The 15,261-nt window shown below is 43.5% G+C and overlaps 1 protein-coding gene across 10 annotated transcripts in view; it reads right to left on the bottom strand.

Annotated features, from left to right (window-relative positions):
• The window catches only part of nfixb (nuclear factor I/Xb), a 92,974-nt gene that overhangs the window by 22,391 nt on the left and 55,322 nt on the right, over nucleotides 1-15,261 (bottom strand). For 7 of the 10 annotated variants that reach the window (XM_034203375.1, XM_034203379.1, XM_034203380.1 and 4 more), the window contains exons 3-6: nucleotides 1,289-1,351; nucleotides 907-981; nucleotides 540-663; nucleotides 27-62 (exon numbers count right to left, since the gene is read on the bottom strand). In XM_034203375.1, the coding sequence (XP_034059266.1) occupies nucleotides 27-62; nucleotides 540-663; nucleotides 907-981; nucleotides 1,289-1,351 (298 nt within the window). The remainder of the gene's footprint in view (nucleotides 1-26; nucleotides 63-539; nucleotides 664-906; nucleotides 982-1,288; nucleotides 1,352-15,261) is intronic. The other 3 variants (XM_034203377.1, XM_034203384.1, XM_034203382.1) reach the window with 1 other exon arrangement.

Here is a 15,261-nt window from a genome sequence, read left to right as displayed (position 1 = left end):
GTGTCTTAGTAAGTGTGTATAACTACCTCCGTGGAAGGTTTGCGTACAACTCCACATCAGACCTAAAGTGACAGCGGATGACGGAGGTAAGAAGAGAGAAAGAGACAATTTAGGAAGGAAAACACATGAGGAAATAGTGGAAAGAGCGACACACACACATATTGTACATATATATGTAAAAGAGGTTCAGGACAGGACAGTCCTGGACAGATTCCAAGATTGGGAATGCACTGTAGTACTTTATGCCATTTATATAAAGAAACCTCAATGAAATGGTGTACTTTACTTGCCAGTAAAGTCATCCTTGCGATACAAAATGATATACTGTTGGCAGATATTACTGTGATTTCACACCATCCCCCAGTTTGCCCTTGGCTTCACAGCGAATCATATATCAAGGTAACACTGCTACTGCCCACAAAAAACCCTACTAATGGCGGACAGCTATTACAATTGACAATAGTATTTCAGGAGACTGAAACATCTCCTAACACTCGTAGAATACTGTTGTCTGTGTGTAATCAGTCAGGACTGTGTACCTAGTGGAAGGAGGGGAGGTGAGGGAGCGTCGCCCTAAAGCCACCGGGTTGATGTTGTAGTAGCTGGGACTGCTGTCCAGGTCAGCCAGCGAGAAGTTAGGACCTGACGCTGTGGCAACAGGTGCTGACGGAGAGAAATAAAAGAACAAGAGGGGGGGAAAGGGGAATAAGTAAGAATGGGTGAATGAAACAAATAGTACATTATGTCTCAGTAGTTCACATACTTAAAAGGCATATTGTATTGGGTTCCTTAAGTTTCAAAATATTATCAATATGGGTCTGTTTGGTTGCCGTTTCAAATGATACTGGGGATATTGTAATTGTTTTGCTGTCGCCTCTCTCTCTTTGCATCAGTTTTACTACTTACTCTGTGACACTCTGACCAGCTCTGCGACATTCCACACCCCTGAAGTGACGAAGCAGTCCTGGAAACTCAGGTGCCCTGCACAGAAAAGGTTGTGATCAGATCATCAAAACGCATTAGGAGAAAAAACCCCACTATATTACAAATTCATTGTGTTTCAAACTAAAAAACAAAAAATTGGAAGAAAACCCTGAAATTCAGATCCCTTTGAGAGGGCGACCATCTGCAACTATGTTTGTGGATCAACATCTGTGCGAGTGTGTTTGCTAATTGGATCCATAATTGGAATATGTTAAGACTGATAAGCATGATGGAATCAATTCTAGTATGCTGATTTGACAGTGTTTGGCCATGGGTTTGTGCGTGTGTGTGTGTGTGTGCCTACCATTGGGCGGTGGTTTGATGTCTGTGTCCCCTTGTTGGCTGGAGCTGTCTGATTGTCCCGATTCTGGACAGAAACACAGGGAGGGGAGAGCAAAGAAAGACAAAAGGTTAGGATCTGGTTTGTATGCTAAAAAAAAGAATCAAAAACATACTGGTAAGCGTACAATTATCCATGCTGCCAAGAGTATGATATTTGAGATCTGAAAGGGAGTAAGAGGAACTTGCAGTATGTGATGATTATGGTATACATCTTGAGAGTGTGTGTGTGTGTGTTTATGTGTGAATTCACACTTTTTTGTGCGACAGTCTTGTATCTAAGAATGTTACCTTCTGTCTCCCTCTGTCCCTCCTCATTTGAGGTGCAATGATTTATAGTGTGCTGCTATGCCATTTAGTATCTCTCCACGTAATCATATTCCTCACCCTAATCCCATTTAATACCTTCTTGCTGGTAGGGATTTAGTCTGCATAAACAGAGCACCTTGCACATACACACACATATGAACACACACCCACACAACTCTCTCGCTCAAGCTGTTTCTTTCTTTAATTTATGTTTCATACTTTAATACATGTTGCAATTCCTCCGTGGACACACACACAAATACATAAACACACACAGAGTATTTGGAAAGGCCGACCATTCCAGTCTGAGTATGTTTTAAGTTGAGGACAAACTTTTCCTCTTGGGATCAAATGACAGCAGAGCAACACAAATACAAGTACACATACGCATCTGCACCAACACACACCTGTTATGACTGGTTCACTTAAGCACATACAGACACAAACATGCCAAATCTTGGCAAAAAAAGAGCCCCAATTAGACTTGGAGGAGCTGCAGGCTGAAATAAGACAGTGCACGATAAGGTTTTGTAACATGAGAAAAGTTGGTCTAAAGAGAGCACATTCTTGTCCAGGCTGTGAGAAAGAAATGTCCTTTATATTTGTGACCACGTGTCTGAGTTGTTGGAAAAGACTGAACCCCATTTCCAAGACTGTTATGGTGTAGTATTGGCCATCCATTCAGGCCTAACTGGGATGTAGCTAGCTAGCAAGCTAGCTAAAGGAGGTGTTTATCTGCAGGCTGTAGGTGATAACAGAGCACACACACTCCTGCCAGCAGCACTTGCCTTGCAGCCACACTAAGCCACAGATTACTGAGCAGAAACAATAACAGACCTGTCTCGCTGCCTACGAATCACTGCTTATCCACAGAGAGAGAGACAAGAGCAAGAATGAAAGAAAGACAGAAAGAAAGACCACATAAATGAAAGAGAGCTTCTTTTCCCCTCTCTTCACATGCAGAATCTCTCGCTCTTCACTGTCTCTCACTGGCTGGGTGTAATCCTGGCAGCCATCTTAGAGCTTGGCAGCCATCTTAGCATTGGCGGTAGCGCCACATTCCAGCTAACTGACGGCACTCACTCCAAACATACGAGGCTGCGCCCCCGACGCGCACCCACACACTTTCAAACACACACACATACGTGGACAAACATTGAGGTACACACTCAAGAGTAAACATATATGATGGCCAAAAAAAGCTGTTGAAAAACACAACCTGACTTCACTGGACTTTTTGCCGTTGTGTAGTATTTCACCACAGGCCTTGACAATATTGTCAACACTCTATTTCTAACACCATACATGCATTGGCTAGATACACAGTCATTTTACTGTATGTACAGTATGCTTCATAGATAACTGATAGTCATACTGTATGTGTAAGTTGCAGGGTATGCTTTGCTGCCACAGACCCTAAACAAGACTTCAAGGGAACGTACTATCACAGATGGAAGTTCAAGGTACAAATACCACAAGTAAAGTCGCCAAAGAGACTTCATAAAGGCTGCTTGTATCATGTTTTATTACTCTATTATTATATCTACAATGACTATGCTTCAAGACACTTTGAATGTTCTGCACTTGTGAATGCATACTTGGGTCTGATTGCTTCTGTCTACTAACAAACCGATGCAGCGGACGATTATTTCATTTTAGTTTGTTTTCAGTACTGTTACACAATCATTGTATGCAAGCCAATGGGATTAAGAAGAAATGGTGGCACTTGATACTCAGTTGTCTTTGTTTTGAATGTTCTGCAACATAAAGGGGACAGATCTTTGTTGACAGAACAAGTTCAGGCCTTCTTACATGAACAGATTGACACCATGGAGAAGCATGTAATTAACACCATGGAACCGCTTTTTACTGCTATCCTTACAGTACCATGATAGCTACCATACTACCTTGGAATCATATACTGTATGTCTTACTAAGTGACAGAGAACAATCGTTGTCCAATGTGGACATATCACGTTTTGGAAAATCCCAACACTTGGATATCCTGCCCTTCAAATTTCTTCTAGCGTATTGTTGGCCTGTCATGACCCCAACATGTTCTGCTTTTGCAGAGGTGTGAAAAACCAAATAATGAAAACTGAGGCTCCTGGTAGATAAGAGAGTGTCAGGCAGATATGTGCATTAGCAGTGACACTGATAGCTGTACTAAACGTCACCCTGAGGCCTCCACTGGTCAAACCACGTCAACTCTAAAAGCATGTAATACAGTAGGATTCAAGTTATTGGTTTACAGCACGACTCCTGTTTTTTCCTTTTTAATCAGAGATACGTTTTCATCACTCTTGAAGATCTCAAGTCTCAAGACTGTAAAAGAAGATGACCTTACTAGATACTGGAGCTCCTTCCAGTTCTGCCTCAATTTCTCTAAGGCTCTTTAGCCAACTAACACTGTACTTACAACGTACTACTACATCATTTGTGAAAATCAGTACCGCTGTGGAGTCCAACAGAGCATCATGGAGCTGGTTGCGGAAGGCAGGAGGACAGAGAGAGGGAGGTACTGTAAGATGGAGGAGGTCTGGTCGCTATCACCGTTCTGCCAGCTGCAGCCTACAACAGCAGCCTCAGCCCCCTTTCCCTTTCCCCCTCCCCAGTCTCCTAACCACACAGACAGCCCCTTATCTTCCCACCACAGCCCCCCAAAGCCCTCCCTTCAGCAACCCCAATCATATTCCTGCCGTCCCCGCTGGATGCCCCTCCACCTCCACCTACCCCATCTCTAACCTCAAACCTTTCAGCCTACCCTGCAGCCCCGTCACACCAGTGAATTAAAATACAACAGATAAAAACACAATGTTTGACCTGACGATGTACATACATTCACAAGAAGCACATGTACATACATCTGTGATTAACTCTTAATAACCAACTTAACAATTGTTGCAAAGAATCACCACTTTAACCATGACTATGAAAAGCTTTGTTTCTTTGAGTCCTATTTGGCGTATATGTGGTTTACACTGGGTTTACCTTGTTTTACACAAAGCCACTGTAACACTTGACACTGGATTGCCAAAGATTGACTCATGCATTGTTCAGTATACGAGTCAATCTTAATTTAAGAGTTAGGGCAACAATCTTGGCACAGTCATAAGCAGCACCTAGGTAAAATATTATTCAAGTCTGATTTTGAGATTCAAACACAATTCACTAAATATACATTTGACCTAGTACTCAAAACCTGTGAAAAAAGTGCTAAACAATCTGCAAGTGAATTCGGAGTTTTAAAGTAAATAAAAGACTTGCAAAGCTATGATTTTGCACAACTATATCTTGTTCATCTAATGTAGAGCCAAAGTAAATGAATGGCTGGAGGAGAGCGTAGGATCCAGTTACACTGGAGTTGAAAAGATTGGGATCACTTTGGTAGGAGTTGGCAGACCAATCCTGCTGATAGATTTAAAAATGTAGCAAGGAATATGTTTGCTAACGCATTAGCCCTTTAGCACATGGTAAGTTGATACGTGAAGTCTTGCTGTGGTGAGTTTGAGTCTGCTTTACTAACTGTGGTAGTTATTTGTGGCTGTAGCTTCATGACGGCTGCTGTCATTGGTTGATTACAGAATTTCCGTGCAGGCTCCAGGGCAAATCATCATGACCCTCACCATAATCAACGTAACCCGTCACCATGGCTTTGACATACAGTGCTGTACCCCCCACTGTGGTTGCTCTCTCCGCCTCGTAATCTCTTTACATCTCTTTATCCAACACATATTTTCTGTGGCTTTCCTTTGCATCAGTTCAATCTGTGCTGCTTTCTCCTCATCAACATTTGTTGTGACACTTTCCTCTTGTTTTCCTCAATGGACAGAACGTATCATTCACAAGCCCACCACATCTTCTTTTACTCATTCTCTTCACTACTCTAATCGTTCCTTTGTGATTATTTGCTGGTCTCCAGGTTCCGAAACAGATTGTTTTCCCTTGTCTATCAAACCCACTATCCATCCACTGGTTGTGGGTTAGTTTTTGGCCCTCTGACCTGTTAGACTGTGCTGTTGACCAACTGGTGACAGGGGTCAGACAGAGTTGCCAATCTGTCACTCCTCATGGTGAACAGACAGTCAGCAGAGCAAAGCAGTGAAGTAAAGCTCAGCTGAAAAAAGAGCACATTTAAACGCTCACTAAAAAGCACCATGTTCCCTACAGTACCAAACGAAAAGGACATTTCACCAAGTGTTGAAATGTTTGAGCTGCTGATTACAAACATGGGATAAAACCAGAGTTAAAGTCAAGGTTAAAAATGAAAAGTGGCACACCACTGTTAGACAGATGCATAAACAGGTCTGGTAATTTGTGTGTCTGTGCAGTACAAGCATGCACACTCCTAACATAAACATACAAACCAACAAGTGAGCTGATGTAGCCACATGAAACCAGCGGGTGCCCATATGTGTGTGCATGTATGTGTGTAACTACATGTATATGCACAAGCTGTTAGTTCACAGAGATTTCCCTCCTTGTTGGAACAAATGTCAACTCGACTCTCCCCCTCTCCTCCCCAAAACACAGGATAACGCGGTACAGCCTCCCAATTGGGTTTCGCTTAAGAGGTTTATCGGTATGTTGCTAAACATTCTGACCTTTTTTTAATCCTTAATGCGCTTAAAATGTTCCAAACCCTCCTAATCCCCCTGGCTATCCCACACAGATGTTCACTCAGCTCTTTTATTGGACGTTATTTCATTATTTCTTTATTTATATATATATTTTTTTCAGTTTAACTATTTCATTATTTAAGCGTGTGTCATATGAGGGTATATTTCTGTTTCAGTGTCAAGAAGTATTTATCATTGCTACTGTTAAGTGTGTATGTGTGTGTGTGATGCTTTTGTCCAAAACGTGTTAACCAGATCCCCATGTGGAGAACCAAAAATGTGATTGTGACCTTTTTTTTTTTTTTAAACGTTTACTGTTTTGGAACTCTTAAGGAGTCATAACAACTATCAAAATGTTAGCAAAAACTGACAAAATCTAGATTGACATTGAGTATAATTTGTATAAAGAAAGACACATTTAAAACTATTAATGTGGCAATTAGTTAATGCACAAATGTTTGTATGTACGTATGGATGTACAAATAAATGTACGCACGTGTCTGTGTGTATTTGTGTTTGTGTCCCTGCATCACTGTGCCAGGCAGGCTGTGTGTTGAGGTGGCAGAGTAGGGCTCTGTGAGTGTGCGTCTGTGTGTGTGTGTGTTTGTGTGTGTGTGTGTGGAGAGCAGGTGTGCCTGGCCGCCCTGCGCAGCTTGCTGCCCATCTGTGCTCCCGTCTGTGTGCCGCCTGCGCCCACGCTCTGCCAACAGCACCACACCACGGCAAGAAGACCCAGGAGAGAGGGATGCTGAGAGACGAGGGGAGGGATGGAAAGAAAAGCGAGAGATCGACGGGAGGAGGAGAGGAGAGGAGTGAGGGGGAAGGATGAAGGGAGGAGCAGTGAGAGGAGGGGAGAGGGGGATTACAAGCCTGGGAGCATGAGGATAGGAAAGGGAGCAAAAATAAAGTGGTAAAGGAGTGGAGGGGGCTTTGGGCCTACAGAGTATGCATGGTCTTGCAGGGAATGGGTTTGGTGGGTGATAGAGTGGAGTTTTTTTGGGGGGGGGGGGTTAGTGGCTGGCTAGATGCCCATACATACCCCCCTCCTTCATTATCCCCTTCATTCCTTCCCGTTGTTCTTCCTCTCTTCATTCATCCTCTTATCCTCACCCCACCATCACCTCTTGGCTCCATCAGTGCAGATTACTGTGGACCTGTGTGACACTGCTACACTGTTCTGTTAGCTTCCCATCGCTGGGTTTGGACCCTGCATTGGGATGAATGGGACTCCTAAAAAAGGGTTCCTCAATGTTCCTCCAGACACGTTTTTACAAAGATATTGGCTTTGTAAAGTCACCAGGGTATTCCCAAGCTGCTACAATGTAAGCTAGGCTAATTATTAGGTTGTAGACCCAGAGGTAGAATCCCCAAAACGGGGTAGATTATATTAAATTAGCCTACTGTATACCCAATGGCTTAGAAAAATCAATTTGAGGAAATACCAAGAGTGAGAGCATGAAAACCCAAGGTATACCAATCACACCATCTCCGGATCTTCATTACCATATGTGGTAAATCGCAAATTAAAGCAATTCCAAATGAGGGTTAAAGTAAACCAATGTATTCTACATATCAACAGTGAACTCATTTAATTGTGGCATTTAAAGTAAACTGAAATGCTTACTCAAAGGGGTATGAAATGACAAATAAAGATGTACAGAATGTGTTAATCTCTGTTTTCTGTGTGCATAAAAAAACGTAGGTTTTATTCTGTATTTTTGAAATGTCCTTTATTTAGCTAAAAACACTGAGTAGGGCAATGGTAGTGTCTGTGATGCAGGCAACCCTGTAAACTTCCCATTTGGTTACTGTGAGCCTTGCTATGCAAAGCGGTAACAGAGGCCCCCAATATAATTCTGATTCATAATTAATATTTATAATCAAGTGTAAACGGACGCTGCGATTTGGAGTCATGCTGACAAGACTTGCTTTTGGACAGACGCTCAAAGTCCTGAAGGACCGCTAGGGCTCAAAGAGCAAAGATTCCACTTAGACAGACACAAGCAGACCAACAGCCGCACACACACAAACATGAGAACACACATTTATACAAATGTACTCGTGGCACAGAGAGAAATACTCGAGGCTCTGATATGAAGAGTGCATGACTTACATTTGGATAGCCTGGAAAATGAACCTAAAAAGTAACATGAGATTAGTTATAAAAAAGAAAAAGGTGAATGCTGAATAAATGTGCAAGCAAGTGTATACATTTTATTTTTACTGTATTAGTGTGAGCATTTTGCCTTTATGTACATCTAAGCTGCTTCATTAGCAGGGTCTTGAGTGTTCTGCGCTTGTGTGTGTGTGCGCGTCTGATGCCGGGGGGCCCCCAGCACGGTTCACAACCCAGCCTAACAGTGTGAACGTCCCCCCGCTGAGCTGATACTGATATAACTGTCCTGTAAGTGGTGTTGACACCGGCATTATTACCCTGTCAACCTGCATCTCTACTCAGCTTAAATGCGTCAACCGGGGGCCCGAGCATGTTAAGGACCACTGTCTCTGCACAGCTCTGCTCCAGCCCAAATAAATACAACTGCACAAAGGCCGGAAGGGGAAAGAGAAGGGGAACACTAGGGAGGTGGAAGGAAGGAGGAGAAAGGGAGGGGGGCTACACTTACTTTCGCCACTACCGACACAACTCTTTCAAGATAGAAACATCAGAGACCCAAACACACACTGAGAGAGTGGCTGCAGTAGGAGGTTATCACCACCAGGTGGCATTTTCCTGGCAGATGGAGAGCATGGTGAAATGCAAATAAAGCAACAAGGCCTTGGGCCAGGCTTCTCAGCTAGCTCAGACTTCACTCTGTAGACTGCAGAGAGAAGCAGGCCAGCAACGGAGAGAAAGGGAGACAAAGAGATGAAAAGGGAGAGAGATGTGAAGTGAATAAAATCAAAGTGAAATATGGAGCCGTAAATATTATTGAGATGTGAGTAGGAGCTTATTCCTTCTGCATTTTGCCCTTAGATAGCAAGATCCAACGCATACCATGCACGCTATCGCGTTCAAATAAAGTGTTTCAAATCAAACTGCCTCACAGCTTTAGACCCAGGAGCTGAGCGCCGTTAGACAACAAAATGAAAGAGAAGCAGAGACAGAAAGATCCTGGGGAATCTGGATTTGCAAGAGAACAGATTATGGTCAGAAACTGAAAACAAAATACATAGCATTGTGACAGGATGCATATTTGCGGCAGAAGAGAATAGCAATAAAAGAACGAGAGAACTGCGAGAGAAAGCAGGGAGAAAGTCAATTATAAGGGGGACTGGGAGAATATATAGGGTTCAGCAGAATATGAAATAAGCAGTGACAAAACTGTACAGCATTGTTTTACTTTGGGTTAAGAGAACTGGAGTTAAAGCACAGTCTGGAGCACTTTGAAAAAATAAATGTCACAGAGAAAGTATGGCGCAGAGCTGAATATAGAGCTGTGGAGCGAGGGGAGGCCTGTGTTGAGACTTGGATTTCTCCGCCCTGAGTCCCTCTTCCTGCTGGCCCAGATACACACTGTGGGTCTTTGTGCTGAGGCTGTTACACACACTTCCTGTCTGGCCAGTAGAGGGGTGCTTTAAGGTAAGCCTCTCCCATGTTCTAGCACTTGAACTGTCTTTTTCTCCATTTTCCTGTCTTCCTGTGTTACATTTCATATTTCTCTTTATCTGTTGACCACCTGCTTTCTGCCCACGCTCTTCCCTATTTAACATTAGTGTTATTTATCAAATGCCTCCTACACTAGTTCTTTTTTTCTCACGTGTATCTCCCAAGCTCTTTGTCTTTCTTTTTGAGACACATAAAATAAAATGAATTACACTAATAGAAGGCTGGTGCACTTGCACAGCCAAGGACACGTTGATAAGAGTGAGAAAACATCCTCAACACACACAAACACACACACACTCACAAAGTGATACTAAGCAGGGTTGCCAACTCCTCCGAAAGCACCACTGAGATAACAGTGATAACAAACATTGTTCCTGCAGCCAAGTCTTTTTCTCCCGAGGAACACTTCAATGAAAATTCAGAGCAAATGTGCCACTTTATGCACATAACAATACGTCAATAAGTCAGCTGGGTGAATGTGCTGCACTGGAAAGCAAGAGACCCAATTACAGAGGATCTGTTCTTTGCTCATGAAAAATGCAATTATGAAAGTAAAGACAGAACCAATCCGTTTGAATGCATTTGAAAATAATGATTGCTCTTTTGAGAATGCATACAAGCCATAATCTAAATGATTTTCTTTCTATTTTAATATAATATGAATTAACTTATACATTCAAACAATTCCCACAGTGTTATTACACAGTGCATCATGCTGTTATATACAGTAGGTAGACACAGTTGCTCCCTTCTGGGTTGTTCACATACAGTCAACACTCAGTGGGCCGGACACTGACACAATATGTGTCTCACTGGGAAGTAGGAACAATCCAAGTGACTCAATCCTGTCAATCTGTGCCAAGAGGACAGAGGGAGGGTGGGAGGCAGAATGTAAGAGCGCTTTGTGAGGTGGGTGGGGGGGAAATCAAAAGAAAAGGAGGAGCAGGGATGCTAGCAGGAAAAAGAGCTGTTGGCAAGTAGAGGAGAAAAGTGAAAACAGTGCATGACATAAAGGCGATGTATATAATACTGTATATATACATGGAGGAAAACTCCAGGAGAGCAAACATGATCAAAGAGGTCACGCTGTCACGTTGACAATACACACACACACCCACAGAAGAGCGGAAGGATATGGAGCTAGAGCTGCCAAGCGGTGGTCAACTTTGACCCTTTGGCACTGTAGCTGGAGATGATGCCAGCCAGACAGCTCAACGCAGGAAGTAGAGCAAACAGTGTGCTTGAATGTGTGTGTGTGTGTGTGTTTGTGTGTACACAGGGGTGTGGACACACATTAGCCAATCACAGGCATCAAGTCAGATCGTATGAGCCAATGAAAGCAACATTTGACAAGGTTGACGTTCGCCCATTTTATGCCATGTCAATATGTGTTCGTGTTAGCGGTTGTGTGCATTTGGACCAGTGCGTTCGTGTGTATGGAGAGTGTTGCTACGCAGACTGAGGATTAAAGACCATGTAGGAAGATTGTGGGAGGGCGGAGGAAGAGAGGAAGCAGAGGAGAGGACTTGGCAGCAAAATGGAGACAGTGAACTTGTGCCCTGAAGTGCAAGGTCTCAGGAGTTAAACTGCCATATTATCAAGTCTGGCTCATGGTGCACACACTTCAAACACACAATATACTGCACGTACAGTATGGTGCTCAAAAAGACGAGCCATGTTGTAAACACACTTTCACATATGCACACACACTCTTGAGTCACTCTTTGTCTATTGTACGGCCTGGGGAGGGCAGATGGAGAGAGTGAAGAGGGGCAAAGGGTGAGGTCATGTGAGGGAGCTGGAGCCAGGCGCGACGGCCAGCCTGAAGTCAACCCAGTGTCAGAACAGCCAATGGGTGACCCCGTGAGGATGGGCTTGTGTCTTTTTTGGATGTGATCTTTCATGAAGCATGTGTGGCGCAGTGGATAGAGCCTTGGTGTTGGGATTAGGGGGTCACAGGTTCAAACCCCACTGCAGACAGCATGTCGTTGTGTCCCTGGGCAAGACACTTCACCCCAAATTGCTCCTGTGGGGATTGCCCACAGTATTGAGTATGTAAGTCGCTTTGGATAAAAGCGTCTAATAAGTAACATGTAATGTAATGTAAATGTGTGTCATAGACTCAGATAAAACAAGTTATGAAACCGGGCTTTGGGGCTGTGGCCAAATATATAAACAGCTGGGTGGCGGATTTTCAGCAAATTATTCAACAAGGAAATTCCTCCTTACTGCATCACCCAAACACAGGTGAGCCTATAAAAAACATTAAAAGACAGGGGGAAACGATAAAACATTTATAGGAAATAATCAATCAAAATGGATTTGTGCGAGTATGGAATGAATATTAATCTTGATCTTTTAAACGCTTACACACAAGTATGAACATGTTCAACATACCGACACATGCTGAGCTGTAATAGAGTAAAGGATGTCTGCTTTAGGAAGAGACAGATGGCTAAAGATCCAACATACATAAGAAAAGTCACTCTACAGGAAGTAGTACAAAAACAATGCACAGAGAATGTCAACAAGCTAATCCAACAAAAGGCCATAGTGGTAACCCTCGCAGCTAGAAAAGCTCCAAACAGCTTGGAGTCCAGACAAAAAAAGTGATGGCACCAACACAGACAAGTAGATAAACCAATCAGGATGTAGATGTGAAGTAAAGCAGACCACCATCTGGTGGTATAGGCGCTCCCTGGGAAGCCGCATCGCTGCCACCTAGGGTCAATTCAAGTGTGTGTTTGAAAGAAAGAAAAGGATTTGGGGAGTGAGAGGAAAAACAAAGGATTTAAGTATACATATGGTGTGTGTTTATGATCAGTAAATGTATACATCCTGACTCTCTGCGCTCAGAAAAGAGCACTCAGTCTGGGCAGAGGACCTGTGGGCGACACTAAGGCCAGACAACAGAAGCCCACAGTCATTTACTGTTTGGATCACATACAAAGCATGTGTGTACCAACAGAGCACAAGTCACCAACACACTGAACATGTGTATGTGTGTGCAAGTTTTGACTGCCTTAACCAGCCATTTCCATAATTTGTTTTCCTTCCTATTTCTCTTGCTGTCTATCTTCACCTCATTCGTTCTATGCAGAGACCAGATTCATCTTACTGTGTCTTAGCGTTTGTGTGAGTCTTTATATAAAGATCGCACCCCCCCCCACCACCACCATGTTGCAGCGCTTAGCCTGTAAGCCCAACCCGCTTAATGTCTCCGCACTAATTCAAATTCTAAATCTAATTCACCTCCTTACCAAAATCACCCTACGCATCATCCCTGTGCGACCACAGCTAAGCTACTCAAATAACCCTAACCCTTAACCTTAACCTTAACCTTACCCTAATCCTAAACCTAACCAAGTCTTCACCCTAAAATTAATGATTCCCCTCATGGGGACCTCCAATTTGTCCCCATAAGGGAGGCGAGTCCCCACACGTGACTGTGTAAACAGATTTAGGTCCCCACAAGTATAGTAATGCTAGGCCACACACACACACACACACACACACACACACACGGTATTTGACTGTGCTGTATAGTTAATCCATATTAATAGTGCTTTACTTTAGCCTACGACCCTAATCAATCAAATTCAGTGAAAGCCTGCATCCAAAGCCTGCCAAAATATACAGGCAGAGCATTCACACAAACATACCTCATAACCTTTTTTTGATACCGACTACGGGCGCAGGAACATAAACCAAACATTAACATGGTTATTATTCTCCTCAAATGAGCAGAATTCATCAATCAGACATGAGCATTTAGATCCACTGTATAGAGCTAGAACATGGGATGCATGCGTGTGTATGCAGAGGTTGAGTGTGAGCAGACCTGATCTGCTGTAATCTAACCAGTGATGTAATGCCTGGTGCAGCCACCATAATATGTTACATAACCTTATAACAGGCTTATGCACCCTGAGGTTCACAGGGTTCATATGAAGTATGAATGTCTGCTTTGTCAGGAACAGATATATGTACAGATCAACAGCAAAGGCATTTAAGTAATAAGCTCAAATCAAGGCATCAGTGATTATAACGTGAAGCCACTGAAGAATTCCCATTAAGCACTGGTGAATATTTAAATAATTAAAAAATCAAGGCCCTGAAATCAGTCCAGAGTATTTTCAAAAAGGGTCCAGAGTCATCCTGAAGCTAAACTAAACTAAATTCAAGCAACAGAGCCACAGCACTGACTGAACACAAATGGCTACATTCAGCCCCCAAAATGGCTGTCGTCAAATCAGTATTAACATACCCACTGACTCACAGCATACCTCCTCGGCCCCCCAACTGTTCTTAGCTCAGAGGGGAAAGCTTTTGATTTGGTTGTGACTGGCAGCTCATGTAAACACTGCATCAGCCAGTGAGCGATAGTAGAGACCGGGAGAGAGTTGAACGCCTGCCAAAAGCTGCAAAGCCAAGTTTGGCCATATAGCACGCTGTGTGTGTGTGTGTGTGTGTGTGTGTGTGTGTGTGTGTGTGTGTGTGTGTGTGTGTGTGTGTGTGTGTGTGTGTGTGTGTGTGTGTGTGTGTGTGTGTGTATGTGTGTGTGTGTGTGGTGAAAAGAGGGGTTGTATGTGCAGGCATGAGTGTACATACAGTATGCGAGCACATGTGTGTCTGTGTTTAACCCATTTCCCTGGGTTCAAGCAAATTTAAAGACTGAGCAAGCGAGCAAGAAAGGCAGAGAGAAAAAAAGGAGAGGAAGGAGCTATACGAGGAGGGTGAAAGAGGGGGGCAGGCTAGCAAGTTCTGCCAACATTTAAAAAAGGAGGGATGAGGTGGGTCGAGAATTGTAAGGAAAGACAGCAAGCAAGCAGGAAGGAAAATGTAGGAGTATAAACTTCAGGGAGAGAAGAAAAAGGAAAGAGAAAGAAAACCCCCTTTTTTCAACTGCTTCCCTCGTTTCTAAGCACATGGCTTTGTTCAAAAGTGGAGGCACAAAGCAACAGACACCTGACAAAGGGATTCTGATGGAGGAAGTTAGACGAGGCAGAGGCTGAGACACAGGGCGGCTTGGACAACGCTCAGAAAAGTGAGTGTGAGAAAGGAGAATAGAAAGGCCGGGAACCAGGGACAGAAAAGGGAGTAAAGAGACAAGAAACCATGAAAGTGAGAGAGAGAGAGGAGATGGAAAAAAAGGGTGGAAGAGGGAGAGAAAGAGAGAAGCATGAAGGCTTGTTCTGGTGGGACTCCAAGAGCCAGCATCTGTTTGGCTGGGGCTCAGAAAAGTCTAGTGTTTCACCCTGCAGCGCCCGGGGGAATGCTATTCCAGGCTGCATGGGCTTCTATGAAAAACAGCTTTATGTGGAAAAGGGGATATGGAGGGAACCGGGGAAAGAGAGGCAACAAGGGAAGGAAGGACAGCAGGAGTGAGTGGAATGAGGGAAG

Source organism: Gymnodraco acuticeps, unplaced genomic scaffold, assembly GCF_902827175.1.
Source record: "Gymnodraco acuticeps unplaced genomic scaffold, fGymAcu1.1, whole genome shotgun sequence".
Lineage (NCBI taxonomy): Eukaryota > Metazoa > Chordata > Actinopteri > Perciformes > Bathydraconidae > Gymnodraco > Gymnodraco acuticeps.
The sequence above is the reverse complement of the archived record's forward strand: the minus strand, read 5'-3'. Positions and strand labels throughout refer to the sequence as shown.